Genomic DNA, 20,065 nt, shown 5'->3' with positions numbered 1-20,065 from the left:
CTTTAAAAAAAATAAAACTGAGTTGAGAGGCATATTTCTGCTGGAATGTGAATTTTTTGTAGGCTATTATATTTAGTTTCATATACACCACATGTTGATTTATTTAACGCTGAGTTAAATGAGTATAAGTAGTTGCTAAAGCTACTTTTTTTAGCTGTAGTTTTACAAACTACATTTCTCTAGGGGTAAAATGGTAGTTTGTTCAAACTACTGTCAGGCTGAACTACATGTAGTTTTACAAGCTATGCTTGCAAAGTAGCTTCCCCAACACTGAGGAGAGGAGAGGAAGAGCAGAGGAGAGGAAGAGCAAGGGAAAGGAGAGATCCGGGTGCGTGGGGGCCCATCTAAGATTATCTCGTCCCGGGCCCAGGCAAGACTGTCAGCTGGCCTGTCCATTCCCATCATAGACTGTATATAAAATGGACGTAACATCCGTGACGTCACCCATTGGTTTGTGGACTGCTGCTTGGAAGCGAATAGTATCGGATCTGGGCAGCGCCATCTTGAACATTTCCGGTGCATGCCGGGTAAATAAACAACACGGATTCTACTTATATGGGCATCAGGAGGAGCATGAGGCGCCCTACTGAACCTGTGAACCAATCAACCTGTCAATCACAACGTAGCCACGCCCTAATGCATACCCTGCTTTATCATCAAATATAAAATCAGGGAGGCCAAAATGTCACAAATGAACATCATACTGCATTGAAGAAGGCTTTAAACTAGCGATTGAGACCATAAACACATTTTGAAAACGTTTACTGAGGTTAGAAATCAAGTGAGAAGTTGGTGAATTCTCCATTGACTTGTATAGAGACGGAAGTCCTTTTGACACCAAAGCGGTCGCCCCCTGGTGGCCTTTTGATAGAATGCAGTTTTAAGTTACTTCCGCGTTCGCATCATTTCAGAGGACCGGAACTCCCCGCCTGGTTCCCATTAATAAATATTGGTTAAAAAGTAGATCAAATATACCTGTCTCTGTACGATGGGCGATATCGGAGATTTGTCCAGTTTCCAAAAAATGGTTGCCTGCTTTTGTTGAAATGTACCTTTTTCTCTTCTAACCACTCTTCTGTACTCTTCATCCATCAGACTAGAGTAGAGAGGAAAGAGTAATCAATGTAGAAAAGACCACAACCTTGGTTAGCTGTGACCCTGAAACTACTGTATATGTATACTTTAATTATATATTTTTTCCTTTTTTGCTGTAGGGAAGGTCTTTTTTCAGAAGAGCAGGGGAGGAGGTTTTATTATTATTTTTTCTTCTCTTGTGAGATGTGTTATCAAAAAGAAGACACCAAATAGTAAAAAAAAAAGCTGAATTTTGCCTCATGCTGAAGCAAAGATGAAAAAGTTCCTTACTCTGTGGATGCAAACACTTATTTCTCTTGTACTTGTGTAAAAGATCTTTATCAATACAGTTATAAACTTGACAGGTTTTTCAGTGTTTACCATATTTGACCTGAAAATGACCCTTCAGTGTCACACAAACATGGCGTGAAGTGATCTTAGAGTCTAGTGGTTAGGGTTAGTTACTTTAATGCTGCTGATACATTTCATACAGCAGAAACATACTGCCTTCAAGTGATTAATGTTCAGTACTGCATCAACATGTTCTCAGGCTTTAGAGTACTTAATGCTCCACTTATTCATATAAAGTGTCTAGAATAGAAAACATTTGGGACCTGTAGTGCACATGCATTGCACAATGGATCAACATTCAAACAACATATTTGGTTGTTTAATTTGGAGGACTTGCTGGTCCTAGTAAACTGTGACTGTGCACAATACCAGGATCCTGAAAATGACCATTGTTATTTTATTATTTACACTAGTGCGTTTACTACTGTGAACCATCAACATGTCTTCTGTGACAAAGGCCTGTTACTTAAAGTTCTCTACCACTCAAAAATATGCCTTTCTTCTTGTTCCTACAGATGGATGTTGGAGCTTCATGATGCAAGTGCAAAGTTTGACACCAGAATCCAGAATTCATTCATTCACTTAAAGTGGAAAATTGCTTTATGCTCATAAAAAAATAATAATCTAAGTATAAGGTATGTACTTATAGTGTGGTCTGTGACATCACAACAATTATGTAGTTTGCAATTTACACAAATGTGATGTTGAAACTTCAAGTCTCCAGTGCACAGACACTAAGAATTAACTTTACAGTAACGTAGGAGACTTCTTGAAATTAAAAGTATTTACATATCTGTATATTTTGGATTATTCAATGAGGAGGAGGGAGTATATGTCATTTTGAGGATCAACTCCAGTCATGTTTTAAGACATAAAACTGGGGCAGCTGTGCCTCAGGAGGTAGAGTGTGTCGTCCACTAATAAGAAGATTTGCGGTTTGATCTCCAGCTCCTCCAGTCTGGATGTACTGAACCCCAAATTGCTTTTGAAGGCCTTCAGTGTATGAATGTGAACGATAAGAAACTCCATAGTTGAGCAGGTTGGCACCTTGCATGGTAGCCTCTGCCATCACTGTATGAATGGGTGAATGTGGCATTTAGTGTAAAGCACTTTAAATGGTAGGAAGACTAGAACGGTGCCATATAGATGCTGTCCATTTTACCTTAAAAATACTCTGATTGGTGATGAATAATATGGTTTTTCCATAAAAAAGGATAATTACCACTTTCAAATTCTTAAAATGGTATCTACTCTTTTTCCCTCACTAAAAGTCCAGACTATAAATATGCAAATATTTTTCATTTCAAACGTTTAACTGCTTGACACAAGGTGTCTCCCACTTTACTTTAAGTCTGTTCTCAGTATTTGTGCACTGGAAGCTTCAGGTTTCCTCATCACACTTGTGTGAGTTGAATTTTGGACCATGATTGGCTCCAAACGATATGTGATGTCACAAATCCTGTTCGTAGGCCTACCCCTTAAAATCAGACTTTTATTGCACAGAGAATTTTTCTACTTTAAGCAGATGAATGAAAACAGCCTTTGAGTGTCAAACTCTGCACACATACGGGTCAATGACGTATAAGGATTTACCACAACTCAATTTTAGAATAATAAAAACAAGGATATCTAATGCAGTAGTTCAAACATTCAGAATGTTATAATTTTGAAATTAAGTGATTTTAGTGGGTTTTTCATGATTAATTGGCACTGGCCTTAAAAAAAGTCATGTGGTGCGACCATGATTCATCTTGAAATAAATGAATTTACTTAACACGCTTCACATCTTTTTTTTTTTTTTTTTTTTTTTTTTTTTTACAAGTTTTCAGTAATATAAAGTGTTTGGAAACAAAGTATTTGCATTTTTTTTTTTAAATGTTTGTAAATGTTGATCTTTTATTTATATAAGATATTTCAAGATGAATCATGGTCGCACCACGTGACGTTTTTAAGGCCAGTGCCAATTAATCTTGAAAAACCCACTAAAATCACTTTCAAATTTATAATACGGATCTTCAGGTACACAACATTCTGAATGTTTGAACTACTGCATTAGATATGCTTGTTTTTATTATTCTACAATTGAGTTGTTGAAAATCCTTATACGTCATTGACCCATCATCACACAGTGAATCTCAAACATCCAACTGTAGGAGGAGGAGGATATATTTTTGAGTGGATGGGGACTAATTTAACTTTTTTGTGGGGAAAAATCCCATATTAGACACAAATTAGCACAAAGTAGAGTATTTTTTTTATATATGCCTTCATAAAGTCTGGAGGGGAACTTTAATATAAGGTCCGGTGCACCAGCTCTTGTGTAGTTAAACGGTTCAGCCACACGATGGCGCTGTTGTGTTGTTTATAGACTGATAGTGAACTGACAGTAGGAGAGGGACACGCAGACACACACAGCCAGCACTATTTCTGTCACAGTGAGTTCATAGTGACATTATATCGGACACGATGCTGCTCCTGTTCTTCAAAGTGCTCCCGTTGGACTCAAAATCATCATTTTAATCATGTTAAAGTTTTTATTTTTAAGATAATTTTATAATCTCTCTTTTGCAAATCTCCAGTTTAACACTTTAACACTATTCATATAGATTATATGAGGCATAATTCAACTTTTTCAGTTGGTTTTTCAATGTGCAGCATCGTGTGATACAATAATCCAAAACAGGATTTGAGTCTCACTTTTCGTCATCAATCATCAATTAAAAATGTGAAATCTGTCTCATAAAGATAATATATCTCTTCCTAAAAATATAACTGATCCCTTTAAACATTTTGAGGCCTAATTCTATAATAATCTAACCCATTAGATTAAGTCTTGTGGTATCATGTAAGAGCTGAGATGCATATATGAGTATTTTCTTTAATATCTTTAAATTTAGCCCTCTCCGATCAGATCCATCACTCATATTTCCCCCCTCAGCTGTATACGTGCTCCTGTCTCTCTCTCTCCTCTATAAGCAGGAAACTGGAGCATAAAAGACTCTTATTCTCCATAATCAAGGTCAAGAGCGTTTTTCAATATAACCTTTGGGAATTAAAGGCTGGATCTGCGCCAGTTCGCCCTGCCAATCATTTCCACAGCCGGCTGAATAATACAAAAGTATTTGACCTTTTGCACCTTAACAGATCAATAGCTTTTTTATATAAATCTATTATTTAAAAAAAAAAAAGAGTTGACAGAATTATCTATTAATATTTGTATTTTGTCTGGATCTCCTCTCTGCGGTGTGATGAATTGTTTCAAATAACAGATGGTGCTGGAGGGAGAGACAAAGCGGGGAAATCTGGTAGCAATTATCCTCAATTATGTTCATTGTTATTTCGAGCTAATTATTGTTATTGTCACTTTTGTTTGTGCGTCTTGCGGCGCTATAGTCTGCAATAAACAGGTCTACAGAAAGACAATGGGGTGCATGGATATGTTGTGGCGATGAAACATGGCTTTTTATAATTGAGCCTCAGCAGCTGCTCTAAATAAAGGTAAAGATCTAAATGCGCAGGCTGAGGTTTCATATCAAATATCAAATTCCCCTAATGTCTCCTGATAACATTTGTCTAATAGCGGGCCCTATACTGTATACGTGCGACATATCAATGTTTTTTTAATTCTTTAAATTTCATTTTTAAAACATAAAAGCTTCATTACGCGCATTATTAAATCCAGTATTTAATTTATTCCGAATTTGCCAGAAACTTGGATGTCTGAAAACAGGCTTTTTTTTTCATGAATAAGAAAAATAACCATTTTATTTGACCATGACTTAAACCCTGTACATTTTTAATCTTTCCCTGCTAATATGTGCTTTGATATTTTAGGTAATTAAGAGATATCCATCCTGCTGAGGTGCCATTTAGCAATCTACCAGCAGGATCATGACTCTGCTCTGCATGGAACTTTCCCATCTAGTCATTTTCAGTGTTGTGTTGAATTATTGTTCAGATGTAGCTACAGATAAGAGCGGGACAGGACTGAGGAGGACAGAGCTGCACACATGAGGCGGACCAGACTCCACTCTAGCCTTTGTTTGGGGGCGTCTCCTCTCCTCTCCTCTCCTCTCCTCTCCTCTCCTCTTTTCTCCTCCCGTCTTGTCCCCTCCCCTCCTCTCCTCCGGTCCCCTCCCCTCTTCCCCTCCCTTTCCATCCTAGCTCCCTCTCTCCCCCTGGGGCGGGAGAAGCCCGTGTTTGGTTCTCAGAGAGAGTCCTTTGGGAAGAGTCACAAAGCGTTTCTCCTCAGAGAGAGAGAGAGAGAGAGAGAGAGAGAGAGAGAGAGAGAGAGAGAGAGAGAGAGAGAGAGAGAGAGAGAGAGAGAGAGAGAGAGAGAGAGAGAGAGAGAGAGAGAGAGAGAGAGAGAGCGTAGCGGCGAGAGAGAGCTGAGCCATCCGGAGGAAAGCAGCGCTGCTCTGGACACCACAGACCCTCAACACGTCCCGGACTGCTGGACTAAGTCAGAAGGAGAGGTAGCCGAGCAAAGAGAAGAGTGTCACATAATGATGACATCTCATCTGGGTGCTAAGTTGATCTCTCTTTTCTCTCTGACAGCTCAAACTGTGGATCTCTAAGTGCATCAGGAGTGACTTTTTAACAGCTTTCCACACTGGGCCAGTCCACTTCCTGCTGTCCTTCTGGCGAAATAAATCTTTGTTTTAAGAGTTTGGACACTATTTCGACATGATTTCCCCTCTGTTTTAGCCCCCACTCTGCTCAGGACAAGTATTAGAGGAATAAAGAGTCCGCTACTTGATTTTCTTGCGAGGCGCTCAGCAGCAGAGAGCGCGCACCCACGTTGCTCCTCTTGAGTCAGAGTGAAGGATCCACGGGGGAACAAGTGCACAGCCAGGCGAGGAAAGACCCAGATACTGAAGGGACAGGCACTGAGCCACGGAGGTTTGTTCATGTTCGGAATCCAAGAGAGCATCCAGAGAAGCGGCAGCAGCCTGAAGGAGGAGCCGCTGGGAGGAATGAATTCTGTCCGGAGCTGGATGCAAGGGGGCGGCGTGCTGGACGCCGCCACAGCCGCCCAAAGGTGAGCTTTGGCCGTGTTGGAGGAGACACGCTACCATCCTCCTGCATTTACCAAATCATGGAAACAACGTGTTTTTTTCTTCCTCTGTCAAGACTCCACAGCCGCCTGTGCAGGACACGAGGCTGTGTTGATGCTGCTGTCTCTGCGGCGCTGTCCGGAGAAAGAAACGTGGATTTAAAACTGCTGCTAGGATAATTTTGGAAATTGAGATTCTTATGGGGGATGATACACCAGCACATAAATAGCCTGATTAATTTAAAGGCAACGCGCTAACATAGGCTAATTGCAACATGTGTTTGTGCCACAGATTTTTACGCACAACACTCATCTTCTGTCCTTTTTTACTTAGCTGTGGTTTAATGAGCAAGAAGCCAAAAGGGCAAAATACATAAATCATTGGTTCATAATGCTTGATTAAAATTAAGAAGAAAATAAAATGTACATGCTGCCTTTTACAAAGTTGTATTTAAGGGGAATAAATGCCCCCCCTTTGGTCGCAGAGTCAGTGATGTCAAGGTGAATAAATCATGACCTCATGAAAGGAAATATGAAATATTTGAGGTTGAAGTATTTTTCATAAAATAGCCTCTCTTGAAAATAATAAACATCCTCGAGCTAAGCTTTAAAAGAATCAAATCAAGCAAATAAAAATGTGCACAGATTATAGGCCCTCATATTTTTAGAAACAATTATATATCTTTACAAAGTTCAACTACTGTAGCTCCTCCACCATCCTAACACCGACTCCTCCGCGCCTGTGTGTCCGCAGTGGAGTGGGTCTGGCCCGGGCTCACTTTGAGAAGCAGCCACCCTCCAACCTGCGGAAGTCCAACTTCTTCCACTTCGTCCTGGCTCTGTACGACCGGCAGGGTCAGCCGGTGGAGATCGAGAGGACCAACTTCGTGGGCTTCATCGAGAAAGAAAAGGTCGGTGCAGAAATTCAAACTCACAACGGCCTCATTATTCAATATCCCGAAAGATTATTTACAATTTATTGTTTCTCAAGGCCTGATTATTCTACTGTTATACCACTGATTTTAATAACTTAAACATTTTTATTTAAAAAGAACAATTATTACCAGCCTATTAATTGGCTATTATTATTATTATTATTATTTCTATTAGCCAATTGTGGCTAAAATGAGACATATATAACACACAATAAATGCAAATACTGTATTTCAAAATCCTCTTTCGATCCAGTTTTGTATTTGACAATAGCAGAAAATCCCTTTTAGACATTGAAATGTTTTTTTAATTTACAGCTCTTTTCAACACAACCACTTTTCTTTTGTAAACAACGGCGGGGCGATTGGTCTCCTCATCAGTTATGACACCATTTAAATTAGCTGAAATTCAGTGTTGAGATTTATTCGCCCTGCAAACATAACCGGTGATTACAGAGGAATTAAAAAAAAAAAGCCACAATATGATTACACACGGAGACATTAACAGGGGAGCCCCGCTGTGAACATAAATCACGTTTATTTAAGTATTCAATTACTTGGATGTATTCTGCAGGCCTACATCTGCATGGAGCTGCACACACACACACACACACACACACACCTCCTAAAAAAAAATTCAATAAACAGCTCAGTGTTTGTTGTGTGTCTTAAGGAGACGAGCGGAGAAAAGACCAATAACGGGATTCATTACCGGCTGCAGCTCCTGTACAGTAACGGTGAGTGAGGAGCCTGACACTCAAACACTCATAATTATTTTTAACCACATCAGCTTTGAGTTAGAGAACAAATTCACACTGACCAGCTGATGGGTTTTTTTTTTTTTAAGATTTAAATGTGGGGTAAATGTGTCCTTTCCTGGAAGCAGTGAGCTGAAGTGTTGCAGAGGGCCAACAGGCTGCCACAACTTGCACAAACTGCACTTTTTGGGGGGTGTTTTAACAGTTATGTCATTTGACTGATTTCATGGATTCATTTTGACTGTTTTAAAGCAACTGCAGCACATGATTTAAATGTGTCTGCTTTGTGGTTTAGTCACTGTCATTGTCTTTTTTAAAGAGTTTGACCATTGGGAAGTGGTGCTGTCAGTTCAGTGTGGCTGCATGTTGTTGGTGTTCAGGCCTATCAGACTCACTCTCAGCTGGGAGGGAAACTATATAAAGTGTCAGGGATATCACAGCTCCAGCCTCCTCTGGGATTAACACATGTGGGCATAATTAAAAGCTACAATTTATGCCTTGTGATTATTGATTTAATATCTCTGTAAGTGGGCATTGCAATAAAAACAGAATGTGAGTTTAATGGGTTTTGGGTGTCCGAATCTCAAGTTTTTTAATTGTATCATAACTGGAGCAGACGGGCAGGATGTTGGACAAATTGTAAATATCTTTTGGGCTATAATAATAACATTGACTTGACTTGACTTAGGCTCAATATTACAATAAAACACACAAAAGTTTAGTAGTATTAATGTCACAGTGTGAAGTGATGAACAGGTACTGGGCGATCTGTAATACACACACACACACACACACACACACACACACACACACACACACACACACACACACACACACACACACACACACACACACACACACACACACACACACACACACACACATACTCTGAAGCCTCCACAGTACAACCCTTTTCATTTGTGAACCCTTAAATTGTGCGATGTCAGGTTGCCTGTGTGAGTTCCTTCAGAGATTGTCTCACTTCAATGATTTTTAGAGGCCTTTCCCCTAAAGAGGTATTTAGAAGAATTTATTAAAAACAAAGAGTTAAAAAGAAGTCAGAAAAATACATATAATTTTGTTTACTAGAAATATTTTATGTTAATCATCTCCTGAACCTGAAGATTTATCTTACGGGATCTTGAGCCCCCGGGTTGGGAACTACTGGGCTTTACTTTTTCTGCACGAGAACCTCCTGCAGTAATTAAGCTTTGCCTTATTTGACTGAACAAGTTATTATTATTATTTTTTAAATATGTGTGTGTTGTTGTGCTTGTCAAAAATCTATGTCGAGTTTATGATTTTCTTTCTTCTCCTGCGTCCCAACAGGCATCAGAACAGAGCAGGACTTTTATGTTCGACTCATAGACTCCATGACTAAACAGGTAAACACACACACACACACACACACACACACACACACACACACACACACACACACACACACACACACACACACACACACACACACACACACACACACACACACACACACACACACACACACACACACACACACACAGCAGTCTGTCACCTCTCTTGTTACCTCTCTGACAATGAGCTGCTCCACTGATCCGCCTGTACTCCGCCGCCCTCTTCTATCTGCATGTACTTGCACACACGAAAACTGTGTGTGTGTGTGTGTGTGTGTGTGTGTGTGTGTGTGTGTGTCTGTGGGTGGGTGTTTCTACAGTGTCTGTGTGTGTGTGTGTGAGTGGGTGGGGGGCACATACACTGCATGGCTCCAGGCATTTTTTGCCTGTACTTTTCTCGCTGTGATTAGAGCGAGGAGGCAGCGAGCGGGTGTTGAGGAACAGGAGCGTAATTCTGCTACTCACAGTGGGAAGTGGAAAGATATAACGGCACCTCTGGGATTTGGTGTGCTGAGCAGCAAGCGTTTTTTTCTGATCAGATCCAATTTTTCTGTTAATGTTTGTGTTTTTGTTTATATGTGCGTTTATGAGCGAGAGACAGAGAGAGGATGCAGGGAGAGGAAGGAGAGAGACAACAGATGTAAGACAGAGAGATAGACAGTTTTTGTGCTCAATGTTCCTCAGGTAAACAGTCAGACAGAAGAAAGATGTCTTTTTTTTGTTTTTGCACAAGGAACAGAGAGTGAGAGTTTTCTGTGTGGTGTAATGCATTGTGTATGTGTGTGGGGGCAAGGTATATGGAGCCACACTATGCACTGAATACTTGCTAATGTGACTCCAGGCCCTGATAGAGTGTCACATTGCTGCTGCCGCTGCGCTGCACCACATGCTGAGTGTGTGTGTCTGTTTCTGGCAGGCCTAAGAGACCACACTGTTCCCTAATAACACTGTTTAGCTTGAGCCTGGTGGGGTAAGAGACCAGCACACACACACACACACACACACACACACACACACACACACACACACACACACACACACACACACACACACACACACACACACACACACACACACACACACACACACACACACACACACACACACACTCGTGTTTCCATCACATCAGAGGACATTACATTGACTTGCATTCATTTCTTGGAGTCTTATCCAAACTTTAACCATAACCCTAAACTCACCTTAACTATAAATGAAGTCTTCACCTGATTTATGCAAAGTGGAAATGCTTTATGTCCCCGCAAGGGACAAAACTGTGTAAAACAGATTTAGGTCCCCACAACGTGAGGAATACCTGGTCCACAATTGAGCATGCTTTATTGGACATTGTGCAGTTTTGTCTGGATGCTTAAACACACACACACACACACACACACACACACACACACACACACACACACACACACACACACACACACACACACACACACACACACACACACACACACACACACACACACACACACACACACACACACATACTCACATCCACAGACTGACAGTCACACAGGCAGATGCCTCAGTGCCTTGGGGAAAAAGGACTTTTCCTTTTCAAACATAAAATCTCTTTGTGCTGGCAAAAGAAAAAAAACCTCAGCCGTTATTTGTGTGTATGTATGTGTGTGTGTGTGTGTGTGTATGTGTGTGCGCGTGTATGTGTGTCTGTGTGATTCGCAGCGGTAAAGCAATGGAACACTAACAGGTGGTCAAACCAAAACAGCTGTGTGGTTGGATTCATTGGTCAGTGATGTCATGGCCACTTTCTCTCTCTTACCACACACACACACACACACACACACACACACACACACACACACACACACACACACACACACACACACACACACACACACACACACACACACACACACACACACACACACACACACACACACTTGCAGACACACACAGACCAGACAGACGACACACTTACACTCTGCTGGTCTGCCACTCATTGACTCATTGTTCCCAGAGTTTGCGTTTCTGTTTAAAATTAATTCACTATTAAAGACACATTGTGATCCAAAAACAAAAACAAACATCTGTATCTCCATCTGACAGGCTTTTAAAACAGTAATATAGTCTTTACAGTAAGACAATAGATAAGCTGCTCATGTTTCAGATGATGTTTAAGATTTCTTTCAGTCATGTTTGTAAACTTGAAATTTGAGATACTTGTATAGAAGTAAAATATTAAAAAAAACTATATTGAAATAATTCAAAACTACCAGCAGCTCTACCATCTAACCGAACAGTTAAAAAAACAATGTAAGACCGATTTAATATTTCTGTGTTTGCAGCCTCTAAGAGACACAATCCACAATCCCAAGATATGTGAGGTTTTAACGTCACCAGCTTGATACACAATGATCAGTCAAGTGGCTGCAACCATTAAAATGGACCATAGTGATTTCACACCTCTGACCTATTTTAAAGATGATGGGTGTAGCAGGTTAGATACATTTTAATAGTTCACAATGGGTTAAAATACTAATAGCAAGTGCTGCAGATCAAAATGTCATGTAAAATACGAATGGTAAAGACAGAGAACAGAAACCCTCAATGAGAGATTACACTGTGGCACAGAAGTTAGTCGAGTAGCAAATTGTCTGCTAGCGATATCAGAACCTTTCCCCTCTAAGTTTCTGAATATGATTCATTCAGTAAACATACAATATTTAGTTACTCTGCACACACATGGATGCATTTTATATGGTCAAAAATGACAGAAGGTGCCATTAAAGTGCAGACTTCCAGCTTTGGCTGTTGTTCAGTGTTGTCCAGTATTTAAATCTGTAGAAGTAAGGTCTGAGGTTTTGCTATTTAATGTGGATCTGCTGCAGGGAGAATATTACTGGATGCTGCTCTGTTACTTTAATATCACTGATTCTGTTTATTGATGTTTCTGCTGGTAGGAAAGTAAAGCCTACCCCAGTGTTTGGCACTTCATTTTCTAGTCTGCTATTTCTTTTTATCTACCTGTTTTGTGTGTGTGTGTGCACTGAGAGGGCCAGCAGTGATTGTGTTAAGTGGAAAAAAGAACACCTCTTACTCTTTAGAAGCAAGGCAGGGTGTGTTGATCACGACTCTTTTCCCAGAGAATACAACGTCTGTCATTTTGGCCTCGTCGAATCAGTAGCTCTCTAGTCGACCTGACACTAACGCAGGAAGAAGTGTGTTCCCCTGCTTATTGCCGCCTTGTTTACACGCCACGCATGTCACGCAACTTCAAAGGCAGGAGGAGAGCGCAGCAGAGATGCTGTATGAAAGGCGGAGGAGAGGGAGGAGAGGGAGGAGAGGGAGGAGAGGGAGGAGAGGGAGGAGGAAAATGCAGATAAAAGAGAGGAGCAAAGCAGACGAGGTGACAGAGTGATGAAGATGAACAGCGGCCTGGACGGCATAGAGGAAGTCACACACTTAGCCAAGACCTTGTCATTGAGGGAAGATTAAATATTATTTGCAAATTAATCTTTCTGGTAGTCAATTTTTTCTTACTTGGACCTTAAGATGGCTCAAGTTGCCAAGTGGGACAGAGCAAGCGTTCTCAGGAATTCTCAGGAAAAGTTTAACTTCTATGATCCATAAAATCATTGTCATACTGATGCAGTTAATAGGCCCGCAAACAGGGTCAAAACAAAGCAAGGATTAGGCTACCAGGTTTTTGGTCTGGCACAGAAGGAGATGAGTCAACATTAGGAAGAGTGAGGACTCACTTAGGAAAGAACTCAAAAAGGAAAAAGTGACCTGCTAACGTTATGGTCAACCAGGATAATGGAGCTATGGTTAATTTGAGTTAGTATGTGTGTGTATCGATATATTCTGTCCATTGCAGAGTTATGAGCAGGAGGTGATAGATTTAAAAAAGAGAACACATAATGATGTATTGACCTCTGCTGTGATTTTGGAGGAAAGCACCGTTACCTCAGTCCTAATTCTGTTCATAAAGATAAATGCATTCACCTGGCACAAGGTGTGTGTGTGTGTGTAAGAGAGAGAAAAAGAGCAACAAAAGAGCACAATTGCAAAAAAGAGAGAAGGAAAGAGAAGTTGAGGTGACATTGATTCATGTTTGTCCAGGGTATAAAGCAAGTTTAGAAGTTTAGAGGAAGTTGCCTGGCCCACTCTTTTCCCAGGGCACAACGAGCAGGTCTAATCATAGACAGGAGTATGGTTTATAAAGTACATTTCCTCTTCAAATCCTGTCTGTTCTATAATTTTACTACAGTTCCCACACTCAGATTTGATTTCATTAAACCACAAACGAGGGAAAATGTTACAGTTTCGATTTTGATGGAGAGGGATAAGAGAAACTGTTTCAAATGGCTGTTGGATCAACTTCTATGGTGTGTGTCAACAGGAGCTTCTTTGCTTTGGCTGAGGTCAGCTGAAAGGTTTTCAGTCTGGATATCTGCGTTTTTCGTATTCTGGACTTTTTTTGCTTCCCATTTGGCTGAAATCACACTCGAGCCTCTACTCTGCCATCATGTCCGTCATCATGTAGATCTTCTGAAGTGGTTCTTTTGGAAATATTAGCTGAGCATTAGCTCTGTCTAATTTTACTCATCTGCATTGACTGGGTTTGCACAATTCTATGGTTTCTGGATCACAAAGAGCCCTGAAGGCTCCAGGTTAATGTCTCGATACATTTCAGCAGGTGGTTTTCAACCTGAATACATGCACATGCATGAGAGATTACAACTGCCAAAGACCCAGGGCCCTGAAAAAAATGGGGGCTCCCATTCCAGAAACACAGAGGGTCCTGGAGACAACTAGCTATTACTGTGAAATGCTTTAGGCTACAACAATATTGTAATGGGGCCCTTTGACTGTGCAGCCGCGATCGCTGCTCCCTATTAATGCTGCAGAGCTCCAAGCTATTCTGGGGGCTATGTAGGCTGTAGTTTCTACAAATGAGGGGCTCACAGTCTCAGCTTATTTTAGGGCCCCATATAGGACATGCTTGCCCTGGGGCCCCCGGTGGGACAATTCAGACTCACGTTAAGATGAGATTTATACAATATTTCTCTTTAAAGGGGCCATATCAGGCTTTTTGTGATTTTCTGGCATTTTTATACTGCTATGATGTAAGATGTTGATGTTAAACAGGGTCAAAGTACCAACACCTGAGGTGAAGGTGTGTAAAAAATGCTCCCTGAGACACAAACGCAGCGAAGGTTTACTGCTTTGAATGCTTTGTTTGGAAAGTTAACACTACTTCCTCCTCACGCTGACATCAGATTGTTTGTGCATGCCCACTAACAGACGTCCGTTCTGTAGCCTTTGTTGCAAAGGTTGTTATACGGGTTGTTCACATTGTCTGCTCATATATATATATATATCCTAAACTTATATTCCCTTGATGGCAGCAAGTAGTTTGAAACCCAGCTGAAGACTACGATAGAAGACAATGAAACTTCTTTATCGTTCCCTGAGAAAAGTGAGCTTGTCATTCAGTGAGACTCGCTTCAGTTTGGAGCGACGGATCAAACAGACTGCAATAGACCACAGACAGACAGGGCATGTGAACTGATTGATAGATAGCTTAGTGGTCTGTGACTTGTGATGTCTTTTTATTCTGGGCTTCCTTAAAAAAGAACCAGGAATATTGTGTAGCTGAAGGACAGTAAAGCAGGAGCCCTTTACAAAACTGTGGCCACTACGAATACACAACTTTATTCTTTGGAACGTTAGACTTCAGAGATTCACCTGATCGGCATGTGAGCAGATGCAATATGGTTGTTATTTTGTGGATTTTCTAAAATGAAGTGTGTGAACGAGGTGTGTGCGTGTGTGTGTGTGTGTGTGGGGGGGTGATATATGCTCCACGCAGAGGCAATGAATGTGTGTATGTGTATGTGAAGCAGAGGTGTTGCTGCTGATCTACGTGTTCTTTAAGGTGAAGTGGGAACCGACCCATTAACGGCTACTAAAAAAAACATCGATCTTTCTAGTTTAACGTTGTCATTGTTGTTCCACAATGCAGCGCTGCAAAATATAACGGTCTGGGTGCAGTGGTCTGAAAACATGCAAATACATTTTAACGCATCCATGCACTGGTGCAGACAGTGACTATCAGAGTGTGTGAAACATGTGCTTATGTTGTGTTTATAAAGGTAACAGATATCATAGTAAGTTATGAGTTATAATTATTATAATTATTATTAATCCAATTCTACTCACACTTGAAACCAACACAATATTAGGGATGAAGAGGACCCTTCTCTGGATTTTAACTCCTTTTTTATTCTGTTTAACTGTCAGTCTGCTAACTTCTTTGTCTCTCTGTGTCTCTCTTTGTCTCTCTGTCTTTTCAGGCGATTATTTATGAAGGCCAAGACAAGAATCCAGAGATGTGCAGAGTGCTGCTGACACATGAAATCATGTGCAGGTGAGAGTAACTGCATCACATGTAATACTTCCTCATCTCACCTCCATCTTCATCACAGAATCCTTACAGCTCCTCTCCTCTCTTCTCCTTTCCTCCATCCCCTTTCCTTTATCCTCTTACCTTCTGCAACATACTTTGTTCATCTGCAGAGAGCTCTCACCAATCACCTCCCTGTACTCTGAAACATTTCTTATTTTGTCACCCTCATTAACCCCCCCACACATACACATCCGGACGCAGACATACACATACATACAAAGCCATATCAGTTTAGGAAGATGGGTTTTTAGCTATCAGAGTTGTTGCTTTAATTATAATCTAAAGATGAATTTCTTCAGAAGTAGGTTGGGAGGAAAGAGCTCTATTTATAGAGGCATTTTACCAACCTATCCTATACAATAGAAAATGTGTGTGTGTGGATGCATGCGTTGGTGCATGTGTGTGTGTGTGTGTGACGCCTGGTTAATTAGGACACAGAGAAACTCATTAGTCAATCTGAACCCTCCTGTTGTTTCATGGCTAACAAATGGGCCCTCCTCCACAATGTGACTATAAAATATAGGCAGGGACTCACACACACACATGCACACACACACAAAAGTATGCATATGCACGCTCGCTCATGCACACCACAGTTATAAAAATTCAAATTTAGCACATGAATTAAGTTTTTCTTATTCCCTGACCTTGTCACTGAACAACTTTAACTGTAACAATATAAATTGGGGTTCATCTATATGCACAAGCAGGGATTTCCGCTGTGAAATCAGGCACACTAATATTTTATTCTACAGCTCGGGCAGTTCAGCTGCCGAGGTTTATGGAAAACCCCATTGAAATTCTGATATTATTCATAAGGAATTTGTAAATAAATTGTGTTTGGCGACACATTTTATCGTAACTTATTGTTGTTCATCATGTGAGGAATACATTGAGAACAGACCATATATGTACATATATAAGCACTTTGAGTGGTCGGAAGACTAGAAAAGCGCTATAAAAGTACAGTCCATTTACCATTTACCATATACGGACCATACTGTAGAAAACCCTCCACGCTGCGTCTGTCCTGCAGGGTTATTCAAAATCTTCCTCCGGCGGAGCAACAGTGCAGCTGGAGCAGTGCAGAAAGTACGACTTCTGCAGCGAGTGTAAACACTGGCTTGTTTGCAACAGCCGCTGAGGTCAAAGTTACGGCTGTTGCCTCGTGTTCTCACATGCTGATACTGCAGCGGGGGCCTCACACAACACACAACGGAAAACGCACACACAAAGAGCTCAGGGCATCCATTAATCAGTGTGGCTCATTGTCATGATGGTGCTATTAGCCATATGCTCCCAGCCAATCTGCCACCACACAGCCCTGAGTCACAAACCTGGTTGGAGCTCTGGCACGAACAGAGGTTTCACTCTCGAATAGATGGAGGAGGCTGCTGTGCTGTACAATATGTATATATATATAGATGGCTTCATCCTGAGAATGCTGGTTAGCAAATATTTCACTCACAGTAATTGTTTCTTGAAAATGAGGATTACTTTCATATTTGAAACCTCTGTTGGCTATCAAATATATTTGATATTTTTTTTTATGAAATTACAACAAAGAAAAAAGCAGATTATGAGCAAATACGGACATCTTCTTATTGATGAATTGTAAATAATTATTACTCACATTTTCATATAAAGAACAGGTGAAAACGATATCTTCAATTCATGCTATTAAGACTCTATTGTTTAAAAGTGTGTGTGCACACTGTGTGTATGTATGTGTGTGTGTGTGTGTGTGTGTGTGTGGGGGGGGGGGGGTTAGGGTTAGGAGGAGGGATGCAGGGGGAGTGCACATGATTAGATCACCAGGATCCAGAGCAATAAGTGCTACATTACCCCCATCCCGCCCCTCGTTTTCCTTCCCACTCCCCTCCATTTATAACCTCTTTCACCCTGCTCCCTTCTTCTCTTCCTCTACTACCCCCCCTTTAATCTTCCCTCCTCATCTACTTCACCTCCTCTTCTCCTCCTCCTCCTCACCCATCCTTCCCTCTTCAGGCTTAGCTTTCCTCTCTTTCCCCCCTCTCCCAATTTTCCCATTCCCTTATCTTCCATTTTCTTTCCTCCTCTCTAACCTCTAACTGGTGCTTTGCTGTCCTCCGACGGGAGTAGTGACCCAGTTCATAGAGCGACAGAAAGGAAGTGACAGAAGAGAACAGAAAGAGAGGCAGAGCAGCAGATAGTGGAGACAATGTGTAAGGTGTAACGTATCAGTCTCTTTCTTTCCACCCCTGCCATCTGTGACAGTCGGAAACCTGAGATGTCTCCCCTTCCTCTTCTTCCCTCACAAACCTCTCCCCCTTGTTTTAGCTTTCCCTCCCACGCTCACCCTTTCACTTATTACCACCACTCCCACCTCTGGCTTCACCCCCCTCTCCTCCTCTCCTGCTTACACCTTTATTCATAATTGATGCACACAAGAAAGCCTCTTTGACAGACTTGTAGTGTACACATTGTGTGAATTTTGGTGGGGACGCCACTTTTTTCTTTCTTTCTTACCTGTGTGTGTGTGTGTGTGTGTGTGTCACACCCTTTCCTCATTTGAGCCTCCAAGGCTTCTTCAGTCCTCTCCACCCGCCACCTCACCTGCTCAGTGCAATAACGACGGAGCAGAGGTTGTAATGGCCTGTTTTAAAAGACCACAAAAGGCAACTCTTCTCTCAAAAATCATTAATAGCCTACTGTATATCATTTATTTAAGTGAATCTTCACTGGTTCAAAACTATAGAAGGTGCTGCTCCAGATGTAAAACGAGTGCACAGAGTCCCTGGGGAGATTGTCCTGTTGATCATCTGTATCAGGTGTGATGTCATCTGGTGGCATTGAATAATAAAGATGATCAAGTTGTAGGTTGCCCCCGCCCTAACAGGTGCAGCATAGCTAACAGGTGGGAAAGACAAAAACATGCCAGCTTGTTTGTGGCTGTTGTGGCATTACACATAAAAGTACTTGTACATTGGCCTCAGACTCAAGCCGTAGTAGCTACTGCTTGGTTTTACCATGAATATGAATGGCCTTTAAAATCAAAGAAGAAAAGAAATAGTCTTTAAAGATTTTTTGCATATGAGATATGTCTGATATATATGATTATATGCATTCTTTGAGGAAACTATACAAATCATTTTATTTATTTAGCTAGTGGACCACCTGGAACCCTATTTCCTAATTATTTACGTGTATATACCATAGACTGTATGGTATATACTACTATTTTGCAACAGCAAATATGTCTAGAAGGAAACATGAAGCCACCAAGACCACATCCTCTATTGATATAATGAGAAATGTTGAGATTGAATGTATCAGCTGTTCTTGCTGGTTATGTTTAGTCACTCACATCATTTGTTGAGGAAGGATGACAAACAGATCATGGTCTGAACTGAAAATGTAATTTCTTCCTATCCTTGACAAATGTGCTTTTGTTGCTTAACCAACCTGCGTAACCAGACTCTGGATGATCTCTGTTGATGAAGTCCTCCTTCATAATCAGTTGGGGCTCAGATTAAACACCCGGGGACCCATGGAGGTCTCAATCCAGCTCTGCCTGTTTCAGCTGTGGTTGATATATCTATTTTAAAATGGAAACAGTCAGTCGTCTCACTATGTGCACTACACACTGTATGTCTGTAGATGAACAGTAGGAGGGTACCACAAAACGGCTAAGCTCACCAGCTGGCTAGTCCCCTAAAAAACTTAGTGTATTTCTTTCAGATCCTGCTATACACTCACTTTCCGTGTCATATAAGTCTATTTTTATCCATGCTGTCAGCGCAGCCCTGCTCGGCACAGCACACTCACTTCTTTCTGAAAAACTCCTGTTGGCCTGTTTTCAGACAGACTTGATCAGTTGCTGTGAACACAGTGATAACGTTCAGTACATCAGAGAAAATAAAGCGCATATGGTGTAACACTCCCATTTAAACATCTAAATTTGAACTTCAATATGCTGCACTGTGTGTTGGCTTTGTCTGAGCCTTTTGTAACTTTGCCCCTTTTCTTCTTCTCTTTTCTCAGTCGGTGCTGTGACAAGAAGAGCTGCGGAAACCGTAATGAGACACCCTCAGACC

General features: G+C 41.1%; 1 protein-coding gene across 10 annotated transcripts in view; it reads left to right on the top strand.

Moving 5' to 3' along the window:
* The first annotated feature begins 6,335 nt into the window (after positions 1 to 6,335).
* The window catches only part of LOC133993664 (transcription factor COE1-A-like), a 54,396-nt gene continuing 40,666 nt past the window's right edge, over positions 6,336 to 20,065 (top strand). For 9 of the 10 annotated variants that reach the window (XM_062432666.1, XM_062432660.1, XM_062432664.1 and 6 more), the window contains exons 1-6: positions 6,336 to 6,466; positions 7,236 to 7,392; positions 8,087 to 8,150; positions 9,501 to 9,556; positions 15,877 to 15,950; positions 20,013 to 20,065. The exon at positions 20,013 to 20,065 is cut by the window's right edge and continues 16 nt beyond it. In XM_062432666.1, the coding sequence (XP_062288650.1) occupies positions 6,336 to 6,466; positions 7,236 to 7,392; positions 8,087 to 8,150; positions 9,501 to 9,556; positions 15,877 to 15,950; positions 20,013 to 20,065 (535 nt within the window). The remainder of the gene's footprint in view (positions 6,467 to 7,235; positions 7,393 to 8,086; positions 8,151 to 9,500; positions 9,557 to 15,876; positions 15,951 to 20,012) is intronic. The other variant, XM_062432662.1, reaches the window with a different exon arrangement.

Source organism: Scomber scombrus, chromosome 14 (assembly GCF_963691925.1).
Source record: "Scomber scombrus chromosome 14, fScoSco1.1, whole genome shotgun sequence".
In the NCBI taxonomy this organism is placed as follows: domain Eukaryota; kingdom Metazoa; phylum Chordata; class Actinopteri; order Scombriformes; family Scombridae; genus Scomber; species Scomber scombrus.
Note: the sequence above shows the minus strand (reverse complement) of the source record. Positions and strands in the feature narration are given on the sequence as shown.